Genomic DNA, 10,582 nt, shown 5'->3' on the forward strand with positions numbered 1-10,582 from the left:
GGATCTTTATAAATTAGTTTAAACACTGACCAGACAAATACACCAAATATGAAAAGCAAACAATCCATTGATCTATAATTAATGCACCTGGTTTTTCTTTTTTAAATCGAATATTCTCCACGCATAATTGACATTAAAGTTCACCTTAAAAAAATTTAACACTGTTATATGTTCAAGTTTAAATTTGAAGAGAATGCACATAATGTTAAACATGACATGTCGTTTTCGGGCCTTAAATCACACGAATTTACTAAAAATTTGGTTCAGCTTAACTGTTTTAATAAAAATATTAGGTTTAGATTTTTAAAAAGTCTATTTATTTAGATAAATCAAACTTAGACTCTTCAAAAAAATCTTTTGCAAAACATAAAAGGCTACTAACACATAGGTACAATTTTTGTCAAGAGGCACAAACGGACCTTGTTTGGCGGTTTGTACTTTATATGGGTTCGGACAAAATTCTTAAAAGTTGGTTGTTGATTATGATTAATACTTAGAGAGACATATCACATAACGTAGATGCATAGATTTTGTTTCTGTTCACATGTGAATCTTTTATTCCACATTATTTCTTCTGCCATTTCAACCTGATTTTCCCTTCATATATCTGGCATTTTTGTTTTTTTGTAAATGATTTATCATGCTTTTAAATATAAACAAAAAGAGCGAACTTTTATTTGATAAACAAACTCACGCAATTGCAGAAGCTTGAATCAGATAGGATCACATGAGCAACAAAATTCGGTTTTGACAGTTTTAACAAAATTCAGCTCAGATTCTCTATAGATAATGCATAGGTGCAGTTATTGTAGAAGGTTTGATCGGATGGAAGAGTCAAGAAGTAAATTGATAAGGTTTAATCGGGTGGAAGAGTCGAGAAGTAAAGTGATAAGAAGGTTTGATAGGGCGGAAGAGCCACCTTTAGCATAACACTACTGACAGAAAAACACATGTTGGTGGTTCGTATTCTCCTGTTACATGTGCTAAGTGAGGGGCTAACATGTTATAAAAGTTGAGGCACAAATTGATACACCCTATAATAATGAGGGACCATGTTGGGCATTAACTCAAATTCAAACCACCGGAGAATGCGATCAAATCGAAAAAAGTTGGGGACAACCAATTGAATACTAGTAGTAAAGGAAGAATGCTTAAGGTACACTGATTTTTTCAAGGTTTGACCTCTCCACCACCAGAAGTAGTTACCTGCTTTTAATGCTTATGACTGTTTCTTATACCCTTTGACAGAAATAAATAAGCATAACACATATATCAGTATCTGTGCAATTCAAAGTTTGACCTAGATTTGATGATAGTACATGATACAAGACTGGTGGAGGGGTAAAAAACTGGAGACAGCACATTCATATTCTGTAATTCTCTTTGTACATTTTTAGGGGTAACCACGATCATAGGTGGAATTATCCCTCTATTGATACATCTACTGCTATCCTCATCGGATGGCTATAAGTTATTGTCATCGAACAATTTGTGACCCCTGCAGAATGAATTTTGCAGCAATTGGCGATAGAATCTGAAGACACGGTGATACTGCAAAGCTCGTGAACTAAGAAACAAAAGAGGTTGTTCCCATCTACAAGCTTATCTCTTCTGGTAAGCTGATACTTAGAAAATACAGGCTGCACATCCAGCAACATCAATTAGGGAAATAGTTACAAACAAAAAAAGTAACGAACAGATATCATCCATTTTTCCAAAAATTTCCACACACCTTTTACAGTTGAAATTCTTATGCGGAATTTCATCTCCATTTTTTAGGACATCCAATTGACGACAAGGAGGTCACAAACTAAGGGCTGGGCTAGACTCCTAGTCATAAGGTTGCCTATTTTGCATTCTCACAAATAATGTTGACTTTGTATGTACCCAAACTGGGAATACGGGCATTTTTTGAAAGGGAAATATTAGAGTTACAATTCTTTTGCAAGAATAAGCTGACATTATTAAAAACTCTTGGAATAAATTAGTAGACCATGCATTTGAATTTTGACAAAATACTGCCGAATTCTGCTGCTTTTTCAGGCTCAAGAAACAAATAAATCTGACTATTAGTATTTGAATGGATCCTAACTCAATCTCTACATAACCGGTTTGTATAGTGAGAGATGCCCCTCACTTATAAACTAGTTTTCAAGCCGTCCACACATGTAGGACTGGATATTTAGTGTGTGACCCGAATGACCCAATAGCAGGTGGCCTGCAGATCACAGATAGCTCAACCTCTTAGAATTTGGATTGGATTTAATTCAACCTCTATAAAAATGGGTTTATATGCCGAGGAAAGACTCTCACTTATGAACTAATTTTTAGATCATATCTCATCTAATATAGGATTCTCAACAACGCTTTCTATCTCCACGGTAAAATTTCTGTTTCCTCACTTTCATTAATAGTTGCTAACATGCACGTTAATTTACTCAGTTTAATACACTACGATGCATTGCATATTTTCTCCCCAAAAGAAGCAAACAATATCATTATATATCGAAATAAAAATTGATTAGAAATGAGATTACTACCTCGCAGACATGAAGGCCATCCCAAAAAATACAGCCTTGACAGATTGCTTCTGTCCAGCATAATCAAAAGCCAATGGCAGCATTTCATGAAGCGTCAGAAAAGCCATAACTCCACCAACTGTAATCAACATAGAAACGATAATCAGACTAATATAAATGCTGAAAATTCCATTATGACATCAAGAAGTTATATCGATACAAACCTGAACCAAGTAGACCTTCCAGAATCTCAGGATTTAAGCTGCTAGGGAATAGATAGGCTACAGAGAGAAAAATAAATCATCAAATCAGGTTTAACTTAATGACTCACATATCTAATAAGCCCCGAGTGTCATAAAAATGATGAACCATCAAAATTGAAGCATAAAAGCCTATATTGGAGTAGAGGAAGGGAGATTCAATGGGACGAATTATGAAATTGGCACAAATACCTCCACTGACGTTAAGGGAATAAGGATGTTTTACAAAGCAACACAAAGCAGATGACATACCTACAATTATAACACCCAAGGGCTCGGCGAAGCCTGAAAGTGTTGCCAATTTGAATGCCTGCCATTTACTAAGACACATCCACAACCAAAGAAATAAAAAAAATATACAAACCAAATCCATATTAATTGACATAACTTCATTTAACATAGCAACAATACCAAAGATTTAAAATAAACTAATAAGTTCAGGAGTTATTATTTTACAAAACAACGACATCAAGTATGCCACTGTTTGCAAATGCACCCATCATTGCATCCAATTAGGAAAACTTTCTTAAGCACGTATTTTATTTGTATGTGTACCAGCATTCGAATTTAAATACAAGCTCAAGTTTCTTTTCTATTTTATGCTAATATTATTTTTGTGTTGAAGTAAAACAAAACAAAAATGGCCTTCACAGTGAAACAGTAGCATTAATATTATGGCCATAGATGAAAAGGTTTTGCTACACATAAAGCCACCAGCACAGACCTACCAAGCCGGCATCCCCATGGCAATGGCACTACAAATAAATAAGTTTAAAAATAATGGCAATCATATACATTGCCAGCCTTCACAGCACAATCTATTTAGATGACAATTCCAGTTTCACCTTCTAAGAGCAACTGAAAAATATATTTTCCACAATCATCCTGTTCATTTCACATAATCCTTGTTAAGCCAGTATTTCTTAAGCATATTTCGGCCAGCGCAGCAATTAAACATAACACTTCAATAGCTCTATAAGTCACCTTTCAATTGTAAGTGTTATAAATCGAGACCTAACATGAGACTTTAAAAGTTATTACCTTTGTGTCGCAAAATAGACAGGAAGTGCAACAGCAACACCCTAGAAAGCAGAAGAATATTGAAATTACAATATGACCAATATAGCCTCTTAAAAGTATGTGTTTTTGAGAAACCCGGAATATGGAATGATCAAATATAGGAGAATGAAAGCATCAAGGACTACAGTGGTTTTTCTCAATTACGAATTGCACTAAAATATAACCATCGTGTCTAGCGTAAAACAGGTTTTACAAAGAGAAAATTTATACCTCCGGAATATTATGAAGAGCAATGGCCAATGCTAAGTTGACTCCAACACGAAGGCCCTATTGACAAAAGCATGTCAGAAACATCAAATTGTAGTGGCATTAAGAGAGATATTGGTCTGTAATACAAGCAATCCTTCAACAATTAATGATAAATTCGAAGGTCCAAATGACATCAATAGGTTCTTGGATACCTTCATGGATCCAAGGAAGACTGCCATTCCTTCTGGAAAATTGTGTAAACTTATGCCTGTGAAATGAACAAAAAGAAAACTATATAAACAAAACTAAAAGAACAGTGAACAAAAGGAAATATAGAAAATAATAATTGAAGCTCTTAATTTTAATTATGCTAGTGTCTTTAATCGGCATGGAAATTTTAGCCCTTCAATATTACTTGAACAAGAACAACCAAAAGAAAATTGATTTCCATATTCCCCTAATATTCGAAGAAAGTTTTTTCCCACAAGAACTACTTTGAAAGGAAAATGTTAGGTTTAAAAGTACCCAGACAGTCCTACCTACAGCTGTAATAATTCCACTGAATAAAACTTGCTGGCGATGCTTTTTCAAAATATCCTTGCCTCCTTCATCCCCTTTTTTCTAATTTCAAGAATGTCATCATATCTATCAAAAATTTATATTTATGTAGTATTTAATGTAGTTTAAAACATAGCTGCTGGAATGTCACATTGCAAATGCAGCAACACAGTGGTATAATGGCAAAGAATAGGTAAAAAAGAATTCATTAAAACCTTTTTAGTCTTCACATCTGAAGTGGGAACAAGTGTCGGCTCCGGGATAAAATTGGCTATAATGGCAAAGAATATAACACCAGCAAAAAACTATACAAATGAGAAGATAGAAGATTTTGATCAGAACTAACATGGGAGAACATATTTTGAAACATATGCTGTTGTTACATAACTTAATGATTGCTCTAGTACGCAGCTTACCCAAAGGTTGCCTTTCAAGAAGCCCAGTGAGTTTATAGCATTATGAGCCAGATCAAAGAACGATATGCTCAGCATCAAACCAGCAGCAAAACCCTTCATAAAATGAAATAGTTTTAGAAAACAGACTATAGACCAGAGTAACCAAATCGAATACCAACACCCCCTGATTATTTATCATTAAAAAAGAAAAACCACCTGTAATAGTCCAAGCATCTTCAAATTGGGAGCTGGATTGATAATTACAAATAGCGCACCTGTTTCACATTGACAACATATATTCCAATTACAAACACAAAAAAACAATGGAAACAAATCCAAAAAAAAAACTAATCACAAGTTGTTAAATCTTAAGACTTTGGCAAGCAAGCAAAGATGTTGGTGTCTTTCCAAGAGTTAGAACGGGTACAAGTGAACAAATAATTATTACAACAACAGGCTAAGGTGACATATTCTTTTATTAAATTCACTCTGGTTCCACTCCAACAACGACGACGATAGTCAAGCCTTATTCCACAAGATAGAATGGGTACATGTGAACAAACAATTATTACAATAATAGGCTAAGGTGACATATTCTTTTATTAAATTCACTCTGGTTCCACTCCAACAACAACAACGACAACGACAACGACAATCGAGCCTTATTCCACTAAGTAGGGTCGGCTGCATAATGTTCTATCTAGCACCATGCTTATCTCTAAATCGTTAATCTCTAGATCTTTCTTAATAACTTCTCTTATAGTTTTTCTAGATCTTCCTCTACCTCTAACTCTTTAACTCCTCTCCGTCTAATCTACTCTCCCTATCACATAATCTACCGGTCTTCTCTCTATATGCCCATCCCACCTAAGTCTATTTTCCAACATATTTTCTACTATATGAGCTACCCCAAAACTCTCTAATATTGTCATTTCTAATCTTATCATGTCTAGTCTTATCACACATCAAACGCAACATCCTCATCTCTATTACATTGACTTTATTCTCGTGTTGATTCTTAACCGCCCAACATTCTATCTCATACAACATGGCAAGTCTTACCGCAGCTCGTAAAAAAAATTCCCTTTAGCTTGAGTGGTACCTTTGTGTCGCATAAAATTCCTAAAACCCTTCTCCATTTCAGCCACCCCACTTCAATTCGATGATGGTTTACATCTGCTTCTGGTTCCACTTCTTTACTCTGTCATTGTCTTTTTAACATAAACCCAGTGATTCTTACATCCACCATTATTTTTAGCAGATAGAATATATTATTATATAGAAATCGAGGTGCTCTAGGCACGTCGATTCATTGTCATTTGTTACAACTTGTAACTTACATGCCCCACTATAACTCATTGGTTGGGGACACTACAGGGATTGATGATGCAAATAGCACACCAGACTCTATTTGGATGATAAATAATTTGATTAAGCGCTTTTTTCATATTAGTCCAAATGTAAAAGCTATTTCTACAACAACAGATAAAATAAAGTTAAAATGTTGATATACATAAGCTATAAGCTGTATTGATAAACTCAATCAAACAGTTCCAGAAGTGATTATGTAATAGATAAGCTGAAAGAAGTGAAGTGTATACCTAGGGAAGTGCTGAGACCGCCAACAAGTGAAAGAACAAGAGCTACCAGGACTTGAGAATCCATGGCGTCAACGCTGCTGTTAGGTCACAATTCTGAACGATTAGGTTCAGAATTGGGATAAAGAAAAACCTAAACGGAAATGAATGAAATTAGAGAAAATTGTTATTCTTCGTTCGTAGTAATTAATTAATCTCCAAAACCAGAGAGAAACGCTTAATAGGATAGCATAGTATTACCAACACCTACTACTACTACTAGTACTGAACAAAGAAAACGCAGATATATTTCATTTGTTTATTTATTTATTTTCATATTCTTTTAAGTAGAAAAATAATCACTAATTTCCAATAATTTGGCGATTGTTCACTAATTTTTCTTGTATGATTGTAATAAAAAAAATAATAAATTCAATAGGCGATGTAATACAACTAAAGTATTACTATCTTATTGTGAAAATGCATGGATAGTGCTGCTTTTTTTTTTTTTTTTTGTGTTCTACAAGACAAGATGGATACCTTTGTTGTTTTTAATTTATAATAATTCTATAAGAAACAACTGCGTGGAGTCAAAGCGATTGATTTTATTATCTTATAAACTGTTACGAGATTTTTTTTTCCAATGAATTGGGGATTATGATAGAGTGCACTAAAAAAAACATTTATGTATTAAAATAATTACATTAAGCCTAAAAGAAGATAATTTAAAGGGAAATCGGACAAACGACACGCTTATGTGTGTAGGGAAAGGACTCAGACATCTTAGACTTCTGCATCTGGACAGACTGTGTCTGATGCGTCTATATACTAGGTTGATCTTATTTCTACACCTACTACATCTTCCTCCCGTAGCAGGAGAGATTCTCCAATTCACTCTCCGCGTCCGTCCTCCCGTAGATGCATGCCGTCATCTATAGTATTTGAGGCAGAAAAGACAACTAACTCCCACCCAACACTGGATGTCACACAGCCTGATGCACAACCAGAGATACAGCCGACTGAGGTGACATAATTTGTATTTTTTATTAATATATATATATATATATATATATATATATATATATATATATATATATATATATATATATATATATATATATATATATATATATATATATATATATATATATATATATATATATATATGTGTGTGTGTGTGTTTTTTTTTTGGTTGTATTCAAAATTTGTTGGATCGGTTAATTTTGTAACTTACAAAAACATTTGAAACAAATGTTATATTGCTGACAGACCAAAAATGTGTGTGCCGCAAAATCGAAAATGCATTTCCCATTTTAAAACGGAGATGCATCTCCAAAACTAATTAAAATCTAACAACAACAAAAAATTGCATTCCAAAAATGCATTTTTAAAATTCCATATGATGTTTTACATCCAATATGATAGAATAAGATATTTTCTTAATTTTTTTAAAGGCTCTTATATAGACTAAAATGTGAAGCCCAAGACAAAGGCCTTGCTTGCAATGCCCTTGGATCGGACCTGAATATGTTTTTATGTTATAGTTTTGTTTATTAAAGCATATCATTATATTATTATATTATGTAATTATATTTATCGTGATCTCATAGTATTAAGTTTGTAATGAATTTTTAAAACATTTAAAATAAATCTGTAAACCTATGATTACGTGACTTATCCATAAAATTTAATTTTATATTTTTAGTTTATTTAATAAATGATTCAACGTTTAACCGATTGAACTAAATAAGTTTTAAATCAAAAATTTTGTCGGTTCGACTTCTGATCTGATTTTTAAACATTGCTATTTATTTCATCCGCTAAATAAATTTTCAATTATTTTTCTAATAAATATAACCTAATTAAACAACTAACATGTTTTAATATACATAAAAATTATCAATTTTTTATAAACAGACAAACTCATAATTTCGCATTTAAATAATAATATTATGTTTTGTAGCGTACAAATAAACCTAATAATAGAAAGTTAAATGATAAACAACGATAAACCTCAAATTTAAGAAACATTCAACTTTGATTCAAAAAAAAAAAACATTCGACTAGTTATTTGCTTGATATAGATGATTATTGATTGTAATTAGTTAATGTTGCTTGATATATTTTGATTCAATTACTATTATTAATTTTATTATTATAAATTATTTTCAACATTTAAATAAAAATTTAGATAATTAAATTTACAGTTAATTATTTAATAAATAAACTAATCAATGTTGTGCACATTTTAAAATGAAATTTTATATCATTTAATATTGTATAAATTGGTTAGACTCAAAATATTTTCAGTTTTTTTTTATCTTTTAAGAAACTTTAATTTAAATTTAGTTTTAAATCAGAAAGTGGCCTCACTCATTCTTGACGAGTCTAATTTTCTGTCTTTTTTGTAATTTTTCGATCGGAGTTTAGTTTTCTATTTTAATAAAAAATATTAAGAAATGAAATATGACACGAATCTAAAGAAGCATATGAATGAAATATAATATTAATAATGAATAACACCCTGACCAATAATTAGGGAGAAAATTAAGATAATAATACAAAAACAATAAAGTATAAAATCATTACAAGAAAAAAACAACATAAAATAATTGAATCTTCATTATAAAAAAAAAAAAAAACAGAAAAACAGGTTAACGAGTCTAATGGGAGAAGAGTGCAACAAGAGATAAGAGCAACGAAGAACAAACAAAAGCTCCAGAATAAGTCACCAAAAATCCAGCTCCGGTGTCCAACGACGGCGCCGGCGCCGGAGCAAACTCGCCATCTTGTGTCCTCGCCTCAGCAGCCAACACAAGCCCCACAATGAACACCATCAACAATATTGCCTTGTTCATGTTGGAGCTACTAATGTATGCCATTTTTCAATATGAAAAAAAATAATAATAATAATAGCAATGAAAATATATAGCTGAGAGAGAAAGAGATTGGAGACTAATTTTAGTATATGATGTGGAAGAGTTAGAATGCTTGTTAATTTATAGGCTCAAACTTATGAAAACTAATTAAGATTAAGATGTTTTTTAACACTTTAATCATATGTTTGTTGAATTTTGAAAGTTAATAATGTTATGTATACGTTGGAATGTGGGACCTATGTACATGAGAGACAGTTCATAGCTTTGTTTCTTTTTCTCTTTTCTTTGTGTTTTGTCTGTACATTGGGTCCCATTGACCAGTCTTCGAACGGCTATGTGGGATGTGAGATGTATTTGGGTACTTTTCTTTAGAGCCGGTGAAACACCAAACGGCCCGGCCCAAAAGCCCATAAATTTTTTTAGATGAACACAAATATTTGAGAAATTTACTTGCCACTCAAAATTATATCTGATACTCCCATTTTTTATTTAAAAATATTCTTGTTGAAAGGTAGTAATTTTTTCTAAACAAAGTTTCTGGTACAATATTGAAATTTTAGTAGTTTATTTGAAATTTCTGATAAGTTATTATTAGTTTTGGGAATTTCGAAATTGCTGATAAAATTTTTCGGAAATTTTAAAACTTTTGATAAAATTTATTGAAAATTTCGAAATTGCTGATAAAAATTTTCGGAAATTTTAAAATTTTTGATAAAATTTACTGAAAATTTCATATTTTCTAGTAAAATCTACTGGAAATTTCCGGTAAAAATCCCACTTTTTAAAAAAATTTACGGTATGCGCTTGAACCTTTCGGTATCTTCCAAGAGATTTTTGATGAAAACTTTTAACAAGGTTATTTTGGTCTTTTCATATACTTTGGAGGATGTCAAATATAAGTATGGGTGGCATACTGGCATGTTAATTTCTCCGAATAATTTCTTCTCCCACCTCTTGGATTTCTTAGGCACCATGTGCGTTTCTAAAAATACCTCTGCTTCCGTAGATGTATCTCCGGACGCACTTTTTTCTCAACGTTGGTTTGTTCCGTAGGTGCATCTACGGAATGACTCATATTATGCATCTCCGGAACCATTTTTGATAAACTCGTGTCAGACTCTTCTT

General features: G+C 32.3%; 1 protein-coding gene across 1 annotated transcript; it reads right to left on the reverse strand.

The window, feature by feature from the left end:
• Positions 1-1,278: 1,278 nt before the first annotated feature.
• LOC131653981 (zinc transporter ZTP29) lies at positions 1,279-6,865 on the reverse strand. Its single transcript, XM_058924347.1, has 12 exons — positions 6,603-6,865; positions 5,218-5,276; positions 5,023-5,115; positions 4,822-4,911; positions 4,588-4,669; positions 4,261-4,316; positions 4,070-4,126; positions 3,821-3,861; positions 3,032-3,099; positions 2,744-2,800; positions 2,541-2,658; positions 1,279-1,640 (listed from the first exon to the last, which is right to left on the reverse strand). The coding sequence occupies exons 1-12, from the start codon at positions 6,664-6,666 to the stop codon at positions 1,595-1,597; spliced, it is 831 nt and encodes a 276-aa protein (XP_058780330.1). The 5' UTR covers positions 6,667-6,865; the 3' UTR covers positions 1,279-1,594.
• Positions 6,866-10,582: the final 3,717 nt, after the last annotated feature.

The sequence above is a fragment of the Vicia villosa genome, linkage group LG2 (genome assembly GCF_029867415.1).
Source record: "Vicia villosa cultivar HV-30 ecotype Madison, WI linkage group LG2, Vvil1.0, whole genome shotgun sequence".
NCBI lineage: Eukaryota > Viridiplantae > Streptophyta > Magnoliopsida > Fabales > Fabaceae > Vicia > Vicia villosa.

Coding starts and splice junctions, on each gene's coding strand:
- LOC131653981 (XM_058924347.1), bottom strand. CDS start 6,666: ATGGATTCTCAAGTCCTGGTAGCTCTTGTTCTTTCACTTGTTGGCGGT. Junction 4,670..4,821: donor CAGATGTGAAGACTAAAAAG/GTTTTAATGAAT, acceptor TCTTGAAATTAG/AAAAAAGGGGATGAAGGAGG. Junction 4,317..4,587: donor TGGAATTATTACAGCTGTAG/GTAGGACTGTCT, acceptor TTCATTTCACAG/GCATAAGTTTACACAATTTT.